Below are 26,236 nucleotides of genomic sequence, written 5' to 3' on the forward strand. Positions count from 1 at the left end.
TTAAAGGCTCAGTGCAGTCAAAAAGGTGTTTATTTTTATTTTTATATATTTCCACACTATGAGGTTGGAATATTATTGTGAAAATTATGATAATGCCCTTTCAGTGTTAGACATGTTCAAAAGACTGCCTGAAATCTCTGCCTATTTTGGTGGGATGAATGAGTTAATAGACCAATAAGAAAGAGAGTTCCAAACCTCTCTGCCAATAATAGCATGTTCTGTTTTCCCTTCCCTACTCAGACCACTCCCAGGCAGTCCGAGCAAAATTCTTGCTTGAGAAATTGCCATTTGCTAAGAAGCTATTATGGTACTTAATTGTTGCCCCTAAATGATTTGAAATTGAGATAAACATTGGATCCTTAATGAAGAGGTGTATATCCTGTATGTTACTGTGTATATCCTGTATGTTACTGGGTATATCCTGTATGTTACTGGGTATATCCTGTATGTTACTGGGTATATCCTGTATGTTACTGGGTATATCCTGTATAGTACTGGGTATATCCTGTATAGTACTGGGTATATCCTGTATAGTACTGGGTATATCCTGTATAGTACTGGGTATATCCTGTATAGTACTGGGTATATCCTGTATAGTACTGGGTATATCCTGTATAGTACTGGGTATATCCTGTATAGTACTGGGTATATCCTGTATAGTACTGGGTATATCCTGTATAGTACTGGGTATATCCTGTATGTTACTGGGTATATCCTGTATGTTACTGGGTATATCCTGTATAGTACTGGGTATATCCTGTATGTTACTGGGTATATCCTGTATGTTACTGGGTATATCCTGTATGTTACTGGGTATATCCTGTATGTTACTGGGTATATCCTGTATATAACTGTGGATCCCATTCCCTAGCCAGGAGGTTCACTTTATTAAACAGAGGCCAGTTTAGTTCACTGTGAAAGGGTGCTGGCTGATGAAAGCACTTTGTCTGGAACACTTTCAAAGGGACTGGAACAGATTGGGTATATGGTTGGTGCTGGTAATAAACCACTAAAACCTGTAGACGCTCTTTATCTGGAACACTTTCAAAGGGACTGGAACAGATTGGGTATATGGTTGGTGCTGGTAATAAACCACTAAAACCTGTAGACTCTCTTTATCTGGAACACTTTCAAAGGGACTGGAACAGATTGGGTATATGGTTGGTGCTGGTAATAAACCACTAAAACCTGTAGACGCTCTTTATCTGGAACACTTTCAAAGGGACTGGAACAGATTGGGTATATGGTTGGTGCTGGTAATAAACCACTAAAACCTGTAGACGCTCTTTATCTGGAACACTTTCAAAGGGACTGGAATAGATTGGGTATATGGTTGGTGCTGGTAATAAACCACTAAAACCTGTAGACGCTCTTTATCTGGAACACTTTCAAAGGGACTGGAACAGATTGGGTATATGGTTGGTGCTGGTAATAAACCACTAAAACCTGTAGACGCTCTTTATCTGGAACACTTTCAAAGGGACTGGAACAGATTGGGTATATGGTTGGTGCTGGTAATAAACCACTAAAACCTGTAGACGCTCTTTATCTGGAACACTTTCAAAGGGACTGGAACAGATTGGGTATATGGTTGGTGCTGGTAATAAACCACTAAAACCTGTAGACGCTCTTTATCTGGAACACTTTCAAAGGGACTGGAACAGATTGGGTATATGGTTGGTGCTGGTAATAAACCACTAAAACCTGTAGACGCTCTTTATCTGGAACACTTTCAAAGGGACTGGAACAGATTGGGTATATGGTTGGTGCTGGTAATAAACCACTAAAACCTGTAGACGCTCTTTATCTGGAACACTTTCAAAGGGACTGGAACAGATTGGGTATATGGTTGGTGCTGGTAATAAACCACTAAAACCTGTAGACGCTCTTTATCTGGAACACTTTCAAAGGGACTGGAACAGATTGGGTATATGGTTGGTGCTGGTAATAAACCACTAAAACCTGTAGACGCTCTTTATCTGGAACACTTTCAAAGGGACTGGAATAGATTGGGTATATGGTTGGTGCTGGTAATAAACCACTAAAACCTGTAGACGCTCTTTATCTGGAACACTTTCAAAGGGACTGGAACAGATTGGGTATATGGTTGGTGCTGGTAATAAACCACTAAAACCTGTAGATCGCTCTTTATCTGGAACACTTTCAAAGGGACTGGAACAGATTGGGTATATGGTTGGTGCTGGTAATAAACCACTAAAACCTGTAGACGCTCTTTATCTGGAACACTTTCAAAGGGACTGGAACAGATTGGGTATATGGTTGGTGCTGGTAATAAACCACTAAAACCTGTAGACGCTCTTTATCTGGAACACTTTCAAAGGGACTGGAATAGATTGGGTATATGGTTGGTGCTGGTAATAAACCACTAAAACCTGTAGACGCTCTTTATCTGGAACACTTTCAAAGGGACTGGAACAGATTGGGTATATGGTTGGTGCTGGTAATAAACCACTAAAACCTGTAGACGCTCTTTATCTGGAACACTTTCAAAGGGACTGGAACAGATTGGGTATATGGTTGGTGCTGGTAATAAACCACTAAAACCTGTAGACGCTCTTTATCTGGAACACTTTCAAAGGGACTGGAACAGATTGGGTATATGGTTGGTGCTGGTAATAAACCACTAAAACCTGTAGACGCTCTTTATCTGGAACACTTTCAAAGGGACTGGAACAGATTGGGTATATGGTTGGTGCTGGTAATAAACCACTAAAACCTGTAGACGCTCTTTATCTGGAACACTTTCAAAGGGACTGGAACAGATTGGGTATATGGTTGGTGCTGGTAATAAACCACTAAAACCTGTAGACGCTCTTTATCTGGAACACTTTCAAAGGGACTGGAACAGATTGGGTATATGGTTGGTGCTGGTAATAAACCACTAAAACCTGTAGACGCTCTTTATCTGGAACACTTTCAAAGGGACTGGAATAGATTGGGTATATGGTTGGTGCTGGTAATAAACCACTAAAACCTGTAGACGCTCTTTATCTGGAACACTTTCAAAGGGACTGGAATAGATTGGGTATATGGTTGGTGCTGGTAATAAACCACTAAAACCTGTAGACGCTCTTTATCTGGAACACTTTGAAAGGGACTGGAATAGATTGGGTATATGGTTGGTGCTGGTAATAAACCACTAAAACCTGTAGACGCTCTTTATCTGGAACACTTTCAAAGGGACTGGAACAGATTGGGTATATGGTTGGTGCTGGTAATAAACCACTAAAACCTGTAGACTCTCTTTATCTGGAACACTTTCAAAGGGACTGGAATAGATTGGGTATATGGTTGGTGCTGGTAATAAACCACTAAAACCTGTAGATGCTCTTTATCTGGAACACTTTCAAAGGGACTGGAACAGATTGGGTATATGGTTGGTGCTGGTAATAAACCACTAAAACCTGTAGACGCTCTTTATCTGGAACACTTTCAAAGGGACTGGAACAGATTGGGTATATGGTTGGTGCTGGTAATAAACCACTAAAACCTGTAGACGCTCTTTATCTGGAACACTTTCAATGGGACTGGAACAGATTGGGTATATGGTTGGTGCTGGTAATAAACCACTAAAACCTGTAGACGCTCTTTATCTGGAACACTTTCAAAGGGACTGGAACAGATTGGGTATATGGTTGGTGCTGGTAATAAACCACTAAAACCTGTAGACGCTCTTTATCTGGAACACTTTCAAAGGGACTTGAACAGATTGGGTATATGGTTGGTGCTGGTAATAAACCACTAAAACCTGTAGACGCTCTTTATCTGGAACACTTTCAAAGGGACTGGAACAGATTGGGTATATGGTTGGTGCTGGTAATAAACCACTAAAACCTGTAGACGCTCTTTATCTGGAACACTTTCAAAGGGACTGGAACAGATTGGGTATATGGTTGGTGCTGGTAATAAACCACTAAAACCTGTAGACTCTCTTTATCTGGAACACTTTCAAAGGGACTGGAACAGATTGGGTATATGGTTGGTGCTGGTAATAAACCACTAAAACCTGTAGACGCTCTTTATCTGGAACACTTTCAAAGGGACTGGAACAGATTGGGTATATGGTTGGTGCTGGTAATAAACCACTAAAACCTGTAGACTCTCTTTATCTGGAACACTTTCAAAGGGACTGGAACAGATTGGGTATATGGTTGGTGCTGGTAATAAACCACTAAAACCTGTAGACGCTCTTTATCTGGAACACTTTCAAAGGGACTGGAACAGATTGGGTATATGGTTGGTGCTGGTAATAAACCACTAAAACCTGTAGACGCTCTTCTCTTTTTCACTGACAGGACTCTCCACTCTCCTTCCTCTTCTTCTCTCTCCCTGCTAAGTTTACTGGGAAGGCCCGCTCAATGCTTCTCCTCCTGTTCTCTCCCTTCTGTCTCCTCCTCTCACCCCCTCTCTCACACCCTCTCTTTCTGCTGTTATCTCCCTTCTGTCTCCTCCTCTCACCCCCTCTCTCTCACCCTCTCTTTCTCCTGTTCTCTTCCCTTCTGTCTCCTCCTCTCACCCCCTCTCTCTCACCCTCTCTTTCTCCTGTTCTCTTCCCTTCTGTCTCCTCCTCTCACCCCCTCTCTCTCACCCTCTCTTTCTGCTGTTCTCCCCTGCTGTAATCTCTGTGATATTAAACCCCACAGACAAACAACAGGACAGCAGAGAGAGGGACCACGGAATCGACAGAGATGGGAAAGCAGAGGATGGGGGAGAGATGGGAGAAAGCAGAGGATGGGGGAGAGAGGGGAGAAAGCAGAGGATGGGGGAGAGAGGGGAGAAAGCAGAGGATGGGGAGAGAGGGGAGAAAGGAGGGGGGAGAGATGGGAAAGCAGAGGATGGGGGAGAGAGGGGAGAAAGCAGAGGATGGGGGAGAGAGGGGAGAAAGCAGAGGATGGGGGAGAGAGGGGAGAAAGCAGAGGATGGGGGAGAGAGGGGAGAAAGCAGAGGATGGGGAGAGAGGGGAGAAAGCAGAGGATGGGGGAGAGAGGGGAGAAAGCAGAGGATGGGGGAGAGAGGGGAGAAAGCAGAGGATGGGGGAGAGAGGGGAGAAAGCAGAGGATGGGGGAGAGAGGGGAGAAAGCAGAGGATGGGGGAGAGAGGGGAGAAAGCAGAGGATGGGGGAGAGAGGGGAGAAAGCAGAGGATGGGGGAGAGAGGGGAGAAAGCAGAGGATGGGGGAGAGGGGAGAAAGCAGAGGATGGGGGGAGAGGGGAGAAAGCAGAGGATGGGGAGAGAGGGGAGAAAGCAGAGGATGGGGGAGAGAGGGGAGAAAGCAGAGGATGGGGGGAGAGGGGAGAAAGCAGAGGATGGGGGAGAGAGGGGAGAAAGCAGAGGATGGGGAGAGGGGGAGAAAGCAGAGGATGGGGGAGAGAGGGGAGAAAGCAGAGGATGGGGGAGAAAGCAGAGGATGGGGGGAGGGGAGAAAGCAGAGGATGGGGGGAGAGGGGAGAAAGCAGAGGATGGGGAGAGAGGGGAGAAAGCAGAGGATGGGGAGAGAGGGGAGAAAGCAGAGGATGAGAGGGGAGAAAGCAGAGGATGGGGGAGAGATGGGAAAGCAGAGGATGGGGGAGAGAGGGGAGAAAGCAGAGGATGGGGGAGAGAGGGGAGAAAGCAGAGGATGGGGGAGAGAGGGGAGAAAGCAGAGGATGGGGAGAGAGGGGAGAAAGCAGAGGATGGGGAGAGAGGGGAGAAAGCAGAGGATGGGGGAGAGAGGGGAGAAAGCAGAGGATGGGGGAGAGAGGGGAGAAAGCAGAGGATGGGGGAGAGAGGGGAGAAAGCAGAAGCAGACAGGAAAGACATCACTGCTCTCTGAAATACATTTCTCTCTTCAGTCTCTTTTCCTTCCTTTTTTTGTTTCTCCATAATGTTTCTTTGAACTCTGTATCACTTCTGCTCTACGGAACAGTCTCTGGCTTGTCAGCTACGAGCAGATTTACACCAGAGTTGTCCTTTTGGCTCAAAACTCAAAACACTGTCTCTCTGTCACTATGATACACAGAACTAAATAGAGACTGGGGAGAGAGAGAGGGGCAGGAGAGAAAGGGCAGGGTCACAGTAAATTACAGAGTTATAGAACTGTAGTAGTAGTCACATTGTGATTGAAGAGTTTTTGTTCAATTAATCCTGGATTTGAGTTTAATATTTTTAAACCATATTTTATTTTCTGTAAGTGATCTCTTATTATATATACAGTATGTTTTATGACTACTATGACATGGCCACATACAACTGAGAGTGTTTTTAACTGAATGGTTTTTGGGGATTTTATTCAACAAGCTCTCGGTCTCACGTCAGAATTAGAAGTGCCATGTTTCTCAAACGTCTAATAAACTAAACTGTCTGTCTGTCTGTCTGTCTGCAGCTGCGTCCAGCTTCAGCTTCTGCCGTGCATCCCTGGAGCAAACCGTTTCTGCAGAGGAGTTAAGCTACCAACTGCCTCGCCGGCCAGGGTCTAGTCTCACCTGGCATGATGGGAGGGGACAGATGAACACGTACACACGCGCCGTCAAACTACTGCAGCAACCTGGCTCAAAGGGCATACAGGTATAGTAGGCATAGTTTGGCTTTGGAAAATGTTCAAACCCCATGACTTTTTCTACATTTTGTTATGTTGCAGCCTTATTCTAAAATGGATTAAATAAATAAAAAGTCCTCAGCAATCTACAAACAATACCCCATAATGACAAATACAGAAATACCTTATCAACATAAGTATTCAGACCCTTTGCTACGAGACTCAAAATGGAGCTCAGGTGCATCCTGTTTCCATTGATCATCCTTGAGATGTTTCTGCAACTAAATTGGAGTCCACCTGTGGTAAATTCAATTTATTGGACATGATTTGGAAAGGCACACACCTGTCTATATAAGGTCTTATAGTTGACAGTGCATGTCAGGGCAAAACCCAAGAAATTATGTTGAAGGAATTGTTTGTAGCGCACCGAGACAGGACTGTGTCAAGGCACAGATCTGGGGGAAGAGCACCAAAACATTTATGCAGCATTGAAGGTCCAAGAACACAGTGGCCTCCATCATTCTTAAATGGAAGAAGTTTGGAACCACCAAGACTCTTCCTAGAGCTGCCAGCCCGGCAAAACTGATCAATCGGGGGAGAAGGGTCTTGGTCAGAGAGGTGACCAAGAACCAGATGGTCACTGTGACAGAGCTCCAGAGTTCCTGTGTGGATATGGGAGAACCTTCCATAAGGACAACCATCTCTGCAGCACTCCACCAATCAGGCTTTTATGGTAGAGTGGCCAGATGGAAAGCCACTCCTCAGTAAATGGCACATGACAGCCCACTTGGAGTTTGCTAAAAGGCACCTAAAGGACTCTCAGACCATGAGAAACAAGATTCTCTGGTCTGATGAAACCAAGATTCAACTCTTTGGCCTGAATGCCAAGCATCGCATCAGGAGGAAACCTGGCACCATCCCTATGGTGAAGCGTGGTGGGGGAAGCATCATGCTGTGGAGGTGTTTTTCAGCGTCAGGGTCTGGTCAGGATCGAGGAAAAGATTAATGGAGCAAAGTACAGAGAGATCCTTGTTAAAAACCTGCTCCAGAGCACTCAGGACCTCAGACTGGGACTAAGATCCACCTTCCAACAGGACAATGACCCTAAGCACACAGTTAAGACAATGCAGGAGTGGCTTCTGGACAAGTTTCTAAATGTCCTTGAGTGGCCCAGCCAGAGCCCGGACTTGAACCCGAGCTAAGATCTCTGGAGAGACCTGAAAATAGCTGTGCAGCAACGCTCCCCATCCAACCTGACAGAGCTTGAGAGGATCTGGAGAGAAGAATGGGAGAAACTCCCCAAATACAGATGTGCCAAGCTTGTAGAGTCATGCCCAAGATGACTCAATGCTGTAATCACTGACAAAGGTTCTTCAACAATGTAATGAGTAAAGGGTCTGAATACTTATGTAAATGTGATATAAAAAAATGTTAAATAACTTTTTGCTTCGTCTTTATGGGATATTGTGTGTAGATTGATGAGGGGAAAAAACGAATCCATTTTAGAATAAGGTGTAACAAATGTGGAAAAAATCAAGGGGTCTAAACGCTTCCAAAGGCATGTATCATGTATCATGTATCATGTATAATCATAATCGTAATCATGTATGTAAAGACAAGATTAAATGAAGAATAGTGTGATAGGTGACAATAGTAGCCTATCACTTGTGATTTATATTATATATGATAGGTATATCTTGTGATTTATATATTATATGGTGATAGGTGACAATAGTAGCCTATCATGCTAGAATTTAGGTGACAATAGTAGACTTGTGATTTATATATTTATCAAATCAAACAGTGCATGCTTTTTGTGTGACTTTTTCAAATCACCTCACGCATCCCATAAGCCTATATGTTTTGATAAGGTTAGTATCACAACTAAAGTGACCAAATAACTAGCCTAACTTGTACACACACGCAGAGCATGAGTTTCAAGTTTGGGGAAGATCATTTTCAACATAAAAATGCACCTTTATAATAAAATCATTACCTGCATAATCACAGTTGTGGTCACTTTCGAGAATGGTGTTGTCCTGCTAATAGAACATACATACTTACTACAGTGTTCACATTGCTGCGCTTATAATGTGAAGAAATAGCCTAATAGTTTATCAAAATGTTAAGCAAAACATTCTCATCTGTTGTGTCAGGCTCATTGCTTCAAACAGGTTTTTCGATGGTAGTGGTTGTATTAATTTGGGATCTATCGCATCCCACAACTGTCCCAGACTATGTTTAGGAATATTTATTTCTCGTGAAGAATAGGTCAGCTTTTGTACTATGGGGGATAGTAGATTGAAATATCCTATTGCTTTTGCTGTTCGTTAGGCCTACTCATCTTGTTGGCTGACAAAGTAAATGTGGACAGTTCTTACAATATCTTCAATATGCACCTCTGAATTGGATAAGGAAGCACGCAGTTGCGTCCCCGACAGACATGTAAGAAAGACCCAATCACATGACTGAAAGCGATGTGAGTGAGAGGTCGCTTCCTCAAAGTGTCAACAGTCTTTAGACATACTTTCAGGCTTTTATTTGAAAAAATGAGCGAGAAAGATAACATCGTGTCATTGTATAGCCGGGTGCCCGCAGCGTTTTGCTTGGCGCAACAGAGTTTGGGCAGCCATTGCCTTTCCCTCTCCTACTGAAAAAGACAGTTGCGGTTGATATATTATTGATTATATATTTTAAAAACAACCTGAGGATTAATTATAAAAAACGTTTGACATGTTTCTGTGGACATTTTCGGATACTGTTTGGATTTTGTCTGCGTTGTCGTGACCGCTCTTTCCTGTGGATTTCTGAACATAACGTGCCAAACAAACGGAGGTATTTTGGATATAAAAATAATCTTTATGGAACAAAAGGAACATTTATTGTGTAACTGGGAGTCTCGTGAGTGAAAACATCTGAAGGTCATCAAAGGTAAACTATTAATTTGATTGCTTTTCTGATTTTCGTGACCAAGCTACTTGATGCTAGGTGTTCATAATGTTTTGTAGAGCGATCGATAAACATCATCAACCAAGATCAATACACCGTGTCCACTTCTGCATTCTGTCTGCTGACAACATATCACTGGGTTTCATTTGAGGGAACTAACTGCCAATGGCAGGGAGAGAGTGAGAGAGAGAGAGAAAGAGAGAGGGGAGAATTAGAGAGAGCAGAACACTCCACCCCAGACCTTGACCATATCCTTAACATCACAGCAGAACAGACAAATGGAGAACCCCAAGCCCAGGGGATCGAACACCCTCTGAGCACCCCCCTGTCAGCCGCCCTGATAGCCCTCCTGACAACCCCAGCATGCCCTAGACCTTCTCTCTGAGGACCAACTAGGTTCACCTAGCCACATAATAATTCACACAGGCACACACGACCTGAGAGCACAGCAGGAAAGGGTGGCCACAGCACTCAAGGGAGTGATTAAAAAAGCTTCTTCTACTCTCCCCACCGTACAGCGTGGCTATCTCCACCCTGCTACCATACAGCGTGTAAATGCAAGTATTTACCATGACTGTGCCTCAAAATCAAATGTTTACCTGGCCCACGGCTCCACCCTGGACTTGATTAGCCTTTACGACCAGGTCCACCTATACAAGGCAGCAGTGCCAACCTTCTCCCGGACCCTAAAGGACATTGCCCTCAACCGCAGCCCCAACACCTCACACTGGAGCAACAGATCAATAGACACCACGCCCAGACCAGTGAGACACTCTTCCGGCAGGACCCAATTCGAGAGGACTTACATCCAGACCACAGCACCACCAGGCAAGTCCACACCAATCCACCCCAACCAATCAACACCCCCCCAAGTCAACCATGCCCACAACCCATTTAGGCCCCAGCGATTCAGACCTATGCCCCTCCTGCCCACCCCATGCCCCCCACTCCTGCAAACAGGGCCTCAAGATGAAAGTCACACATACGCCCAGGCAGTGAATAGGCTAACAGGCCCAACCCCCACTCTTACACTAGACCAAGCCAATGGCATGTACCTGATGCTCAGCAGGCTCTGCTCACACTTACTGGTCTGAGGCCAAACCACACGGCTGACAACATTAGACACTTTATGGAACACAAAGCCTTCACTATCTTATCCTGGAATATCCAAGGTCTGAGGTCATCTGCCTTTGGCCAAAAGAGCAGGAACCTGGACATCATCAAAGAAATCAGTAATACAGACTTTGTCATCCTACAAGAAACATGGATTATAGGATATGGACCCACTGGTTGCCCTCTAGATTACAGAGAGCTGGTAGTCCCATCACTAAACTACCAGGTGTGGACCCGGGAAGGGACTCAGGGGTTATGCTAATATGGTACAGAGCAGACCTAACTCACTCTATTAAATTAATCAAAACAGGAACATTTTACATTTGGCTAGAAATTCAAAAGGAAATTCAAAAGGAAACAGAGAAACATGTCCTCCTGTGTGCTACCTATATCCCCCCACTAGAATCCCCACACTTTAATGAAGACAGCTTCTCCATCCTGGAGGGGGAGATCAACCATTTCCAGGCCCAGGGACATGTACTAGTCTGTGGCGACCTAAATGCCAGAACTGGACAAGAACCTGACACCCTCAGCACACAGGGGGACAAACACCTGCCTGGAGGTGACAGCATTCCCTCCCCCATATGTCCCCCTAGACACAACTACGACAACATAACAAAAAAAACGGATCACAACTCCTGCAGCTCTGTCGTACGCTGGGTATGTACATAGTCAATGGTAGGCTTTGGAGGGGACTCCTATGGTAGGTACACCTATAGCTCATCTCTTGGCAGTAGTACTGTAGACTACATTATCATTGACCTCAACCCAGAGTCTCTCAGAGCGTTCACAGTCAGCCCACTGACACCCCTATCAGACCACAGCAAAATCACAGTCTACTAGAACAGAGAAATATTCAGTCATGAGGCATCAAAGCCAAAGGAACTGAATAATATGAAGAAATTATATAGATGGAAAGAAAGTAGTGTGAAAACCTAACAAAAAACAATTAGGCAACATAAATGCAATCCCTTCTACACAACTTCCTGGACAAAAGGTTTCACTCAAATAGGGAAGGTGTAAACTTGACAGTAAAAAACCTAAACAGTATATTTTATCTTTCAGCTTCCCTATCAAATCAAAACATTTCAAACAAAAATCAGAAGAAAATTAACAACAATGACAAATGGTTTGATGAAGAATGCAAAAATCTAAGAAAGAAATTGAGAAATCAAACCAAAAATACAAACAAAATCCCCCCAAAAAAGAGACCTAGAAAATCTGAGCCTACGCCTTCACTATTGTGAATCACAAAACATTTTTTTTATTTAATCAAGTCAGTTAAGAACAAATTCTTATTTACAATGACAGCTGTGCAACAGATTTTTACTTTGTCAGGTTGGGGATTCGATCCAGCAACCTTACATTAACTGGCCTGATGCTCTAACCACTATGCCGCCCAAACAATACGGAAATACACTATGCAAAAAATCAGTTCAATGTAATGGAAGAATCCATACACTCTACCCACTCCTGGGAAAATTGGAAAACACTAAACAATCAACAACACAAAGAGTTATCTATGCAAAATGGAGATGTATGGGTAAACCACTTCTCCAATCATTTTGGCCCTATAACAAAGAACAAATAGCAAAAACATTTACATGATCGAATACAAATCTTAGAATCAACTATTAAAGACGACCAGAACCCACTGGATTATCCAATTACATCGAATGAACTACAGGACAAAATACAAACCCTCCAACCCCAAAAAGGCATTTGGTGTTGATGGTATCCTCAATGAAATTATAAAATATGCAGATCACAAATTCCAATTGGCAATTCTTAAACTCTTTCACATCATCCTTAGCTCTGGCACCTTCCCCAATATTTGGAACCAAGGACTGATCACCTCAATCCACAAAAGTGGAGACAGATTTGACCCCAATAAACTACCGTGGGATATACGTCAACAGCATCCTTGGGAAAATCCTCTGCAATATCATTAACAGCAGACTAGTTCAATTCCTCAGTAAAAACATTGTACTAAGCAAATGGAAAATTGTCTTTTTACCAAATTACCATACGACAGACCACGTATTCCCACTGCACACCCTAATTGACAAACAAACCAAAACAAAGGCAAAGTTTTTTCATGCTTTGTTGATTTCAAGAAAGCTTTTGACTCAATTTGGCACTAGGGTCTGCTATACAAATTGATGGAAAATGATGTTAGGGGAAAAACATACAACATTATAAATCCATGTACACAAACAACAAGTGTGTGGTTAAAATTAAAATTTCCAAAAAACATAAACATTTCTTTCCACAGGGCTGTGGGTTGAGACAGGGATGAAGCTTAAGCCCCACCCTCTTCAACATATATATCAACGAATTGGCGAGGGCACTAGAACCATTTGCAGCACCCGGCCTCACCCTACTAGGATCTGAAGTCGAATGTCTACTGTTTGCTGATGATCTGGTGCTTCTGTCACCAACCAAGGAGGAACTACAGCAGCACCTAGATCTTCTGCACAGACTCTGTCAGACCTGGGCCCTGACAGTAAATCTTAGTAAAACAAAAATAATGGTGTTCCAAAAAAGGACCAGTTGCCAGGACCACAAATACAAATTCCATCTAGAAACCATTTCCCAAGAGCACACAAAAAACTTTACATGACTCGGCCTAAACACCAGCGCCACAGGTAACTTCCACAAAGCTGTGAATGAGCTGAGAGACAAGGCAAGAAGGACCTTCTATGCCATCAAAAGGAACATACAATTTGACATGCAAATCAAATCAAATTGTATTAGTCACTTTTGCCGAATACAACAGGTGTAGACCTTACAGTGAAATGCTTACTTACGAGCCCCTAAACAACAATGCAGTTTAAAAAAATACGGATAAGAATAAGACATAAAAGTAATTAAGTAATCAAACAGCAGCAGTACAATAAAAATAGCAAGACTATATACAGGGGGGTACCGCTACAGAGTTAGATGTGGTTACTCATGGTATAAAGGGGGGGGGGAAATGAAAATAGTCTGGGTAGCCATTTTATGAGATATTCATGAGTCTTATAGCGTGGGGGTAGAAGCTGTTTAGAAGCCTTTTGGGCATAGACTTGGCGCTCGGGCACCGCTTGCCATGCGGTAGCAGAGAGAAGAGTTCATGGGGGACTAGGGTGGCTGGAGTCTTTGACAATTTTTAAGGTCTTCCTCTGACACCGCCTGGTATAGAGGTCCTGGATGACAGGAAGCTTGGCCCCAGTGATGTACTGGACCGTTCTCACTACACTCTCTAGTGCCTTGCGGTCGGAGGCCAAGCAGTTGCCATAACAGGCAGTGATGCAACCAGTCAGGATGCTTTCGATGGTGCAGGTTTAGAACCTTTTCAGGATCTGAGGATCCATAACAAATCTTTGCAGTCTCCTGAGGGGGAATAGGTTTTGTTGAGCCCTCTTCAAGACTGTCTTGGTGTGCTTGGATCATGTTCGTTTGTTAGTGATGTGGACACCAAGGAACTTGAAGCTCTCAGCCAGCTCCACTGTAGCCCCGTTGATGAGAATGGGGGTGGGGTGTGCTCGGTCCTCTTTTTCCTGTAGTCCACAATCGTCTCCTTTGTCTTTATCACGTTGAGGGAGAGGTTGTTGTCCTTGCACCACACGGCCAGGTCTCTGACTTCCTCCCTATAGGCTGTATCATTGTTGTCGGTGATCAGGCCTACCACTGTTGGGTCATCGGCAAACTTAATGATGGTGTTGGAGTCGTGCCTGGCCGTGATCACAGAGTGAACAGGGAGTACAGGAGATGACTGAGCACGCACCCCTGAGGGGCTCCTGTGTTGAGGATCAGCGTTGTGGATGTGTTGTTACCTACCCTTACCAACTGGGTGCGGCCCGTCAGGATGTCCAGGATCCAGTTGCAGAGGGAGGTGTTTAGTCCCATGGTCCTTAGTTTATTGATGAGCTTTGAGGGCACTATGGTGTTGAACGCCCAGCTCTAGTCATTGAATAGAATTCTCACATATACTACCGTTCAAAACTTTGGGGTCACTTGGAAATGTCCTTGTTTTTGAAAGAAAAGCACATTTTTGTCTTTTAAAATAACATCAAATTGATCAGAAATACAGTGTAGACATGGTTAATGTTGTAAATGACTATTGTAGCTGGAAAATAACAATGTTTTTATGGAATATCTACATTGGCATACAGAGGCCCATTATCAGCAACCATCACTCCTGTGTTCCAATGGCACGTTGTGTTAAATCCGGCTAATTGATCATTAGAAAACCCTTTTGCAATCATGTTAGCACAGCTGAAAACTTTTGTTCTTATTAAAGAAGCAATAAAACTGCCCTTCTTTAGACTAGTTGAGTACCTGGAGCATCAGCATTTGTGGGTTCGATTACAGGCTCAAAATGGCCAGAAACAAGCACTTTCTTCTGAAACTCGTTATTCTGTTCTTGTTCTGAGAAATGAAGGCTATTCCATGCGAGAAATTGCCATTAGAAAAGTAAGTACATTAGAGTGTCTAGTTTGAGAAACAGACGCCTCACAAGTCCAAGACTGGCAGCTTCATTAAATAGTACCCGCAAAACACCAGTCTCAAGGTCAACAGCGAAGAGGCAACTCCAGGATGCTGGCCTTCTGGGCATAGTTGCAAAGAAAAAGCCATATCTCAGACTGGCCAATAAAAATAAAAGATTAAGATGGGCAAAAGAACACAGACACTGGAAATAGGAACTCTGCCTAGAAAGCCAGCATCCCGGTTGGTGACATGTTTAAGGGTCTTAGTCACATCGGCTGCAGAGAGTGTGATCACGCAGTCTTCCGGGAACAGCTGGTGCTCTCATGCATGTTTTAGTGTTATTTGCCTCGAAGCAATCACAGTAATTTAGCTCGTCTGGTAGGCTTGTGTCACTGGGCAGCTCTCGGCTGGGCTTCCCTTTGTAGTCTGTAATGGTTTACAAGCCCTGCCACATCCGACGAGCATCAGAGCCAGTGTAGTACGATTCAATCTTAGTCCTGTATTGACGCTTTGCCTGTTTGATGGTTCGTCGGAGGGCATTATAAGTGTAGCCCCTACCTGGGCTCGAAAAAGGGACCCTCTGCACACATCAACAATTGACATCCACAAGCATCATTACCCATCGCTCCACGGCCCTTGCAGAGCAGGGGGAACAAGTACTTCAAGGTCTCAGAGTGAGTGACGTCACCAATTGAAACGCTATTAGCGTACCTCCCCCTAACTAGCTAGCCATTTCACATCGGTTACACTCACCCCCCTCTTCTTTTCTGCAGCAACCAGTGATCTGGGTCAACAGCATCAATGTAACAGTTTGGCTTCCGTCCCTCTCCTCACCCCAAACCAGGGACCCTCTGCACACATCGACAACAGCCAACCTCGAAGCTTCATTACCCATCACTCCACAAAAGCCGCGGCCCTTGCAGAGCAAGGGGAAGAACTACTTCAAGGTCTCAGAGCAAGTGACGTCACCGATTGAAACGCTATTAGCACGCACCCCACTAACTAGCTAGCCATTTCACATCAGTTACATAAGCTTCCGGGTTAGAGTCCAGCTCTTTGAATGCGGCAGCTCTAGCCTTTAGCTCAGATGTCGCTTGTAGTCCATGGCTTCTGGTTGGAATATGTACGTAGGGTCACTTTGGGGACAACGTCATCAATGCACTTGTTCTTGAAGCCAATAACTGATGTGGTGTACTCCTCAATGCCATCAGAGGAATCCCAAAATGTATTCTAGTCTGTGCTAGCAAAACAGTCCTGGAGCTTATCATCTGCTTCATCTGACCACTTTTTTACTGATCAAGTCACTGGTGTTACCTCCTTTAATTTTTGCTAATAATCAGGAGGATAGAATTATGGTCAGATTTGCCAAATGAAGGGCGAGGGAGAGCTTTGGACACGTCTCTGTGTGTGGAGTAAAGGTGGTCCAGAGTTTTTTTCCCTCTGGTTGCACATTTAACATGCATATACAAATTTGGAAAGATGAATTTAAGTCCCCGGCCACTAGGAGCGCCGCCTCTGGGTGAGTGTTTTCCTGTTTTCTTATGGCGGAATACAGCTCATTGAGTATGATCTTAGTGCCAGCCTCAGTCTGTGGAGGTATGTAGACAGCTACGAAAAATACAGATAAACTCTCTTGGTAGATAGTGTGGTCTACAGCTTATCATGAGATACTCTACCTCAGGCGAGCAAAACCTCGAGACTTCCTTCGATATCGTGCACCAGCTGTTATTTACAAAAATACATAGTCCGCCGCCCCTTGGCTTACCAGACGCCGCTGTTCTGTCCTTCCGGTACAGCGTATAACCAGCCAGCTGTTGATAGTGTTGTCGTTCTGCCATGACTCTGTGAAGCATAAGATATAAGACATTCCAATTAGGATCTGGCAAAAAAATATTTGAATCAGTTATAGAACCCATTGCCCTTCATGGTTGTGAGGTCTGGGGTCTGCTCACCAACCAAGAATTCACAAAATGGGACCAACACACAATTGAGACTCTGCATGCAGAATTCTGAAAATATAATCAGTGTACGTAAAACACCAAATAATGCATGCAGAGCAGAATTAGGCCGATACCTGCTTAATTATCAAAATCCAGAAAAGAGCCGTTAAATTCTACAACCAGCTAAAAGGAAGCTTTTCCCAAACCTTCCTTATCAAAGCCATCACCTACAGAGAGATGAACCTGGAGAAGAGACCCCTAAGCAAGCTGGTCCTGGGGCTCTGTTATTAACAAACACAAACAGACCCCACAGAGCCCCAGGACAGCAACACAATTAGACCCAACCAAATCACGAGAAAACAAAAAGATCATTACTTGACACATTGGAAAGAATTAACAAACAAGAATGCTATTTGGCCCACTAAACAGAGAGTACACAGTGGCAGAATACCTGACCACTGTGACTGACCCAAACTTAAGGAAAGCTTTGACTATGTACAGACTCAGTGAGCATAGCCTTGCTATTGAGAAAGGACTCCGTAGCCTGCCCTGGCTCTCAAGAGAAGACAGGCTATGTGCACACTGCCCACAAAATTATGTGGAAACTGAGCTGCACTTCCTAACCTCCTGCCAAATGTTTGACCATATTAGAGACACATATTTCCCTCGGATTGTTTTCAAATTCTTTGTGGATCTGTACAATCCGAAATTTGATAAACTCCCATATCTACTGAGTGAAATACCACAGTGTGCCATCACAGCAGCAAGATTTGTGACCTGTTGCCACAAGAAAAGGTCAACCAGTGAAGAGGCCAGAGAGAGAGAGAGAGGCCAGACAGAGAGAGAGAGAGAGAGAGGCCAGACAGAGAGAGAGAGAGAGGCCAGACAGAGAGAGAGGCCAGACAAAGAGAGAGAGAGAGAGAGAGAGTGAGAGAGAGAGAGAGAGGCCAGACAGAGAGAGAGAGAGGCCAGACAGAGAGAGAGAGAGAGAGGCCAGACAGAGAGAGAGAGACCAGACAGAGAGAGAGAGACCAGACAGAGAGAGAGAGAGAGAGAGAGGGGCCAGACAGAGAGAGAGAGAGAGACCAGACAGAGAGAGAGAGAGAGAGAGAGAGAGAGGCCAGAGAGAGAGAGAGAGGCCAGACAGAGAGAGAGAGAGAGAGGCCAGACAGTGAGAGAGAGAGAGAGAGAGAGAGAGAGAGACCAGACAGAGAGAGAGAGAGAGAGAGAGAGAGGCCAGAGAGAGAGAGGCCAGACAGAGAGAGAGAGAGAGAGGCCAGACAGTGAGAGAGAGAGAGAGAGAGAGGCCAGACACAGAGAGAGAGAGAGGCCAGACACAGAGAGGTCAGACACAGAGAGAGAGAGAGAGAGGCCAGATACAGAGAGAGAGATTGAGAGAGACCCAGAGAGAAAGAGAGAGAGAGAGAGAGAGAGGCCAGACAGAGAGAGGGCAGACAGAGAAAGAAGAAGAATAAATAATCCCATCCAGCCCAAATGAAGTCTGCTCCACTGAGATCATGGACATTTTACTGGCACTCAGTCCTTAGAGAGAGCCATCGGAGTATTGCTGAGACAGGGACCCAGTCCTCTCACTCAATGGTGAAGGAGTCTGAATGAATACTGAAGTGAGCTCATGGATTCTGGGATGAGACGTGACATACTGTAAGGCTGTACGAAGTGTAATATAGGGACGGAAATATGAGGTGTCCTGTTGAAATAGGTACATACGGGGGATTCCGATACTATAGAAGAAGGGAGATAAGAATGGATGGAGATATTATTATAATTATTATTATTATAATATTATATATTATATGTTGGAGGAAGGGTATATGAAGGGTTATTGTGAGTGATATAGGTCAGGGTTGAGGAGGTGTGAGGGGAAATTAAGGATATTACAACATGTCTGTCAAGGACTTTGGGGTGGAGAGAGATATTAAAGGGGTGTTTAAGGATATTACAACATGTCTGTCAAGGACTTTGGGCTGGAGAGAGATATTAAAGGGGTGATTAAGGATATTACAACATGTCTGTCAAGGACTTTGGGTTGGAGAGAGATATTAAAGGGGTGATTAAGGATATTACAACATGTCTGTCAAGGACTTTGGGTTGGAGAGAGATATTAAAGGGGTGATTAAGGATATTACAACATGTCTGTCAAGGACTTTGGGTTGGAGAGAGATATTAAAGGGGTGATTAAGGATATTACAACATGTCTGTCAAGGACTTTGGGTTGGAGAGAGATATTAAAGGGGTGATTAAGGATATTACAACATGTCTGTCAAGGACTTTGGGTTGGAGAGAGATATTAAAGGGGTGTTTAAGGATATTACAACATGTCTGTCAAGGACTTTGGGTTGGAGAGAGATATTAAAGGGGTGTTTAAGGATGGTGCAACATGTCTGTCAAGGACTTTGGGTTGGAGAGAGATATTAAAGGGGTGTTTAAGGATGGTGCAACATGTCTGTCAAGGACTTTGGGTTGGAGAGAGATATTAAAGGGGTGATTAAGGATATTACAACATGTCTGTCAAGGACTTTGGGTTGGAGAGAGATATTAAAGGGGTGTTTAAGGATGGTGCAACATGTCTGTCAAGGACTTTGGGCTGGAGAGAGATATTAAAGGGGTGAGGAGAGAGAGAGAGGAGAGACGTAGGCAGATAAAGAACATGAAAAGGGAAGAGAGAGAGAGGAGGGAAGAGAGAAAGGGTAGAGAGAGAGAGAGAGAGGAGAGAAGAGAGAAGGTCAAAGATGAGGGTAGGCAAAGGGAAGGGAGTGTGAAGAGAGTGAAAGAAGAAGAGCGACACAGTGATAGACAGAGGCGAAAGGGCAAGATATGGGTTGCAGAGGGAGGAGGGGAATTGGGAGAGAGTGGTAACAGTGTTAAGAAAGCTGTGACTGCTGTCTACCCTGCTTCTGCTTAGTAACCCTCACACATACACACACACACCTCCAGGGCTTTCCTCTGCTAATTGGCTGAGCCATTTTGATAAATTAGGGTGGGATGTGTGTGTGTGTCAGGGGCCAGGGGAGTGTGTCTGAGGTGCAGAGGGCACAGGACTAGCAGCCTCTAGGGAGGAGGCTGAATGTCTTATTGGTGGAGGTGGAGGGAGCCCTGGAATCCTCTGAGTCTGTTCCACTGATTCAGCGCCACTGGAGGACAGAGGACACACACAGAAAGACATGCAGTGGAAAAGACACAAACTCTCTTTCTCTCACACATACACCAGATAATCAGACAGACCGCTAGAAAGTCAGAACTCAAGGTCGAGCTGCTGAGAGGAAAGGAGAGGACATGAGAAGTGAGGAGAAAAGTTGGAGGGAAGGGATATGGAGGGGAGAAAGAGACGGATGACAAGATGGAGGGAGGGGGAGTAGACAAGGAGAGTATAGAGAGAGTCAGAGGAGAGGGAGACTCTAATGGACTTGATGGGGAGTAGAGGAGGTGAAAGACATTAGAGAACAACATTAGAATGAAAGGCAGGAAGGAGAGGTGGTTGAAGGATAGGAACAGGGGAATGAATATAGTCCAGAGAGAGAAGAGTGAGGACAGGGGAAAAAGAAGGGAATAGACATGAATACAGGAATGAATCAAAGAGACAAGGGGAACAAGGGAACACATCTAGGAAAAGAAACAGGCATGGCAAAAGAGGGTGAGATGACAAAGAATGAGTAAAGATTACACATTAACATTCCATTAGTATTCTACAATTGCTACCAATACTCATGGACCAGGCACAATACCAATCATAAAACATGGAGCCCAGAGAGGATTGACATGATCTTTAATTTAAGACAATCATCCACAGAAGCATCTCTCTTTCACCCACCTGTCACCTACACTCCCTCGCTGACCTCTAGGTCATCAGGCTGTACACCTGTCACGTCTACTCCCTCTCTGACCTCTAGGTCATCAGGCTGCTGATTATCCTGTACACCTGTCACCTATACTCCCTCTCTGACCTCTAGGTCATCATGCTGCTGATTATCCTGTACACCTGTCACCTATACTCCCTCTCTGACCTCTAGGTCATCATGCTGCTGATTATCATACACACCTGTCACCTATACTCCCTCTCTGACCTCTAGGTCATCAGGCTGTACACCTGTCACCTCTACTCCCTCTCTGACCTCTAGGTCATCATGCTGCTGATTATCCTGTACACCTGTCACCTATACTCCCTCTCTGACCTCTAGGTCATCATGCTGCTGATTATCCTGTACACCTGTCACCTATACTCCCTCTCTGACCTCTAGGTCATCATGCTGCTGATTATCCTGTACACCTGTCACCTATACTCCCTCTCTGACCTCTAGGTCATCAGGCTGCTGATTATCCTGTACACCTGTCACCTATACTCCCTCTCTGACCTCTAGGTCATCATGCTGCTGATTATCCTGTACACCTGTCACCTATACTCCCTCTCTGACCTCTAGGTCATCATGCTGCTGATTATCCTGTACACCTGTCACCTATACTCCCTCTCTGACCTCTAGGTCATCATGCTGCTGATTATCCTACACACCTGTCACCTATACTCCCTCTCTGACCTCTAGGTCATCAGGCTGCTGATTATCCTACACACCTGTCACCTATACTCCCTCTCTGACCTCTAGGTCATCAGGCTGCTGATTATCCTGTACACCTGTCACCTATACTCCCTCTCTGACCTCCAGGTCATCAGGCTGCTGATTATCCTGTACACCTGTCACCTATACTCCCTCTCTGACCTCTAGGTCATCAGGCTGCTGATTATCCTGTACACCTGTCACCTATACTCCCTCTCTGACCTCCAGGTCATCAGGCTGCTGATTATCCTGTACACCTGTCACCTATACTCCCTCTCTGACCTCTAGGTCATCATGCTACTGATTATCCTACACACCTGTCACCTATACTCCCTCTCTGACCTCTAGGTCTTCAGGCTGTACACCTGTCACCTCTACTCCCTCTCTGACCTCTAGGTCATCATGCTGCTGATTATCCTGTACACCTTTCACCTCTACTCCCTCTCTGACCTCTAGGTCATCAGGCTGCTGATTATCCTGTACACCTGTCACCTATACTCCCTCTCTGACCTCTAGGTCATCATGCTGCTGATTATCCTGTACACCTGTCACCTATACTCCCTCTCTGACCTCTAGGTCATCATGCTGCTGATTATCCTGTACACCTGTCACCTATACTCCCTCTCTGACCTCTAGGTCATCAGGCTGATGATTATCCTGTACACCTGTCACCTATACTCCCTCTCTGACCTCTAGGTCATCATGCTGCTGATTATCCTGTACACCTGTCATCTATACTCCCTCTCTCACCTCTAGGTCATCATGCTGCTGATTATCCTGTACACCTGTCACCTATACTCCCTCTCAGACCTCTAGGTCATCAGGCTGATGATTATCCTACACGCCTGTCACCTATACTCCCTCTCCTGTCACCTATACTCCCTCTCTGACCTCTAGGTCATCAGGCAGCTGATTATCCTGCACGCCTGTCACCATCGTGCACCAGCGTCTTTTGACACTCCATGACCTCCTTGATTATCTTCCCTATATCTGTCACTCCCCTTGGTTCTTTCCTCAGGTGATATTGACTGTTTCATGTTGGTGCGTTTGTTTCGTGTTGATTTATTAAAACACTCACTCCCTGTACTTGCTTCCCGACTCTCAGCGCACTCATTACACCAGCGCTTCCCCTCTCTATCCTCTGACTGGGATAATCAGTCAAAGATGGCTTTTATATGGTTGAGATCCCACCCATTCACACACACCTCCCCCTCCTCTCTTTCTGGTGTAATTAATGAGAGGCTCTGTGGTTTTAGAAGTAGGTATCTAGGATTTAAGGGTGAGTTTTTACAGCACAGAGCTGGCCAAGGGGAGACACAGCTTCATGAATGGCTATAAACCCAGAGTAGGGAAGGAAGGAGAGAGACAGGCAGAGAGACAAAAGATACGAGAGGAGATAAAGCCTGATGGATGGTCGTGGAATGAGAGGAGTGGAGAGAAGATCAGGAGGATACTGGACAGCATAGGGCTGGTGTGGTACACAGTGAATGCTTCTCCTGGATGCACCTGAAACACACAGTGTGTGTGTGTGTGTGTGTGTGTGTGTGTGTGTGTGTGTGTGTGTGTGTGTGTGTGTGTGTGTGTGTGTGTGTGTGTGTGTGTGTGTGTGTGTGTGTGTGTGTGTGTGTGTACATGCAATTAACATCCCATCATGCTAAGGGTCATGTATAAAAATGCTGGGCAGGCCATTATTTTAGCCATTATTTTGGCTACCATGGCTATGCCCACATAGGATGACAATGGCCCCATGAGCATGAAAATGATGTAAACCATACGCCACGGTCGTCTCAATCACCAGATCTCAAACCAATGGAACACTTATGGGAGCTTCTGAGCAACACCTGAGACAGTGTTTTCCACCACCATCAACAAAACACCAAATGATGGGATTTATCATGGAAGAATGGAGTCACCTCCCTCCAATAGAGTTCCAGACACTTGTAGAATCTATGCCAAGGTGCATTGAAGATGTTCTGGTGGCTCGTGGTGGCCCAACGCCCTACTAAGACACTTGTAGAATCTATACCAAGGTGCATTGAAGATGTTCTGGTGGCTCGTGGTGGCCCAACGCCCTACTAAGACACTTGTAGAATCTATGCCAAGGTGCATTGAAGATGTTCTGGTGGCCCAACGCCCTACTAAGACACTTGTAGAATCTATGCCAAGGTGCATTGAAGATGTTCTGGTGGCCCAACGCCCCACTAAGACACTTGTAGAATCCATGCCAAGGTGCATTGTAAATGTTCTGGTGGCTCGTGGTGGCCCAACGCCCCACTAAGACACTTGTAGAATCTATGCCAAGGTGCATTGAAGATGTTCTGGTGGCCCAACGCCCCACTAAGACACTTGTAGAATCCATGCCAAGGTGCATTGAAGATGTTCTGGTGGCCCAACGCCCCACTAAGACACTTGCAGAATCTATGCCAAGGATCGTTGAAGCGGTTCTGTTGGCAAAACGCCCTACTAAGACACTTGCAGAATCTATGCCAAGTATAGTTGAAGCGGTTCTGTTGGCAAAACGCCCTACTAAGACACTTGCAGAATCTATGCCAAGGTGCATTGAAGTGGTTCTGGTGGCTCGTGGTGGCCCAACACCCTACTAAGGCACTTGTAGAATCTATGCCAAGGTGCATTGAAGCTGTTCTGGTGGCTCGTGGTGGCCCAACGCCCTACTAAGATACTTGTAGAATCTATGCCAAGGTGCATTGAAGCTGTTCTGGTGGCTCTGATGGGTGGTGGCCCAACGCCCTACTAAGATACTTGTAGAATCTATGCCAAGGTGCATTGAAGCTGTTCTGGTGGCTCGTGGTGGCACAATGCCCTACTAAGACACTTGTAGAATCTATGCCAAGGTGCATTGAAGCTGTTCTGGCTCGTGGTGGCCCAACGCCCTACTAAGACATTTGTAGAATCTATGCCAAGGCTCATTGAAGCTGTTCTGGTGGCTCGTGGTGGCCCAACGCCCTACTAAGACACTTGTAGAATCTATGCCAAGGTGCATTGAAGCTGTTCTGGTGGCACAACGCCCTACTAAGATACTCGTAGATTCTATGCCAAGGTGCATTGAAGCGGTTCTGGTGGCTCGTGGTGGCCCAACGCCCTACTAAGACACTTGTAGATTCTATGCCAAGGTGCATTGAAGCGGTTCTGGTGGCTCGTGGTGGCCCAACGCCCTACTAAGACACTTGTAGAATCCATGCCAAGGCGCATTGAAGCGGTTCTGGTGGCTCGTGGTGGCCCAACGCCCTACTAAGACACTTGTAGAATCTATGCCAAGGTGCTGAAGCTGTTCTGGTGGCACAACGCCCTACTAAGATACTCGTAGATTCTATTGCATTGAAGCTGTTCTGGTGGCACAACGCCCTACTAAGATAGTAGATTCTATGCCCAGGTGCATTGAAGCTGTTCTGGTGGCCCAATGCCCTACTAAGATACTCGTAGATTCTATGCCAAGGTGCATTGAAGCGGTTCTGGTGGCTCGTGGTGGCCCAACGCCCTACTAAGACACTTGTAGATTCTATGCCAAGGTGCATTGAAGAGGTTCTGGTGGCTCGTGGTGGCCCAACGCCCTACTAAGACACTTGTAGAATCCATGCCAAGGCGCATTGAAGCGGTTCTGGTGTCTCGTGGTGGCCCAACGCCCTACTAAGACACTTGTAGAATCTATGCCAAGGCGCATTGAAGCTGTTCTGACTCCTGGTGGCACAACGCCCTACTAAGACACTTGTAGAATCTATGCCAAGGCGCATTGAAGCGGTTCTGGTGGCTCGTGGTGGCCCAAAGCCCTACTAAGATACTCGTAGATTCTATGCCAAGGTGCATTGAAGCTGTTCTGGTGGCACAACGCCCTACTAAGATACTCGTAGATTCTATGCCAAGGTGCATTGAAGCGGTTCTGGTGGCTCGTGGTGGCCCAACACCCTACTAAGGCACTTGTAGAATCTATGCCAAGGTGCATTGAAGCTGTTCTGGTGGCTCGTGGTGGCCCAACGCCCTACTAAGATACTTGTAGAATCTATGCCAAGGTGCATTGAAGCTGTTCTGGTGGCTCGTGGTGGCCCAACGCCCTACTAAGATACTTGTAGAATCTATGCCAAGGTGCATTGAAGCTGTTCTGGTGGCTCGTGGTGGCACAATGCCCTACTAAGACACTTGTAGAATCTATGCCAAGGTGCATTGAAGCTGTTCTGGCTCGTGGTGGCCCAACGCCCTACTAAGACATTTGTAGAATCTATGCCAAGGCTCATTGAAGCTGTTCTGGTGGCTCGTGGTGGCCCAACGCCCTACTAAGACACTTGTAGAATCTATGCCAAGGTGCATTGAAGCTGTTCTGGTGGCACAACGCCCTACTAAGATACTCGTAGATTCTATGCCAAGGTGCATTGAAGCGGTTCTGGTGGCTCGTGGTGGGCCCAACGCCCTACTAAGACACTTGTAGATTCTATGCCAAGGTGCATTGAAGCGGTTCTGGTGGCTCGTGGTGGCCCAACGCCCTACTAAGACACTTGTAGAATCCATGCCAAGGCGCATTGAAGCGGTTCTGGTGGCTCGTGGTGGCCCAACGCCCTACTAAGACACTTGTAGAATCTATGCCAAGGTGCATTGAAGCTGTTCTGGTGGCACAACGCCCTACTAAGATACTCGTAGATTCTATGCCCA

The 26,236-nt window shown here is 45.4% G+C and overlaps 1 protein-coding gene across 1 annotated transcript in view; it reads left to right on the forward strand.

Annotated features, from left to right (window-relative positions):
• LOC112226438 (sterile alpha motif domain-containing protein 10) overlaps positions 1-26,236 on the forward strand; it is a 161,978-nt gene that overhangs the window by 62,776 nt on the left and 72,966 nt on the right. Inside the window, exon 2 of the mRNA XM_024390820.2 lies at positions 6,382-6,563. Coding sequence (XP_024246588.2) covers positions 6,382-6,563 — 182 coding nt within the window. The remainder of the gene's footprint in view (positions 1-6,381; positions 6,564-26,236) is intronic.

The sequence above is a fragment of the Oncorhynchus tshawytscha genome, linkage group LG28 (genome assembly GCF_018296145.1).
Source record: "Oncorhynchus tshawytscha isolate Ot180627B linkage group LG28, Otsh_v2.0, whole genome shotgun sequence".
Classification (NCBI taxonomy): domain Eukaryota; kingdom Metazoa; phylum Chordata; class Actinopteri; order Salmoniformes; family Salmonidae; genus Oncorhynchus; species Oncorhynchus tshawytscha.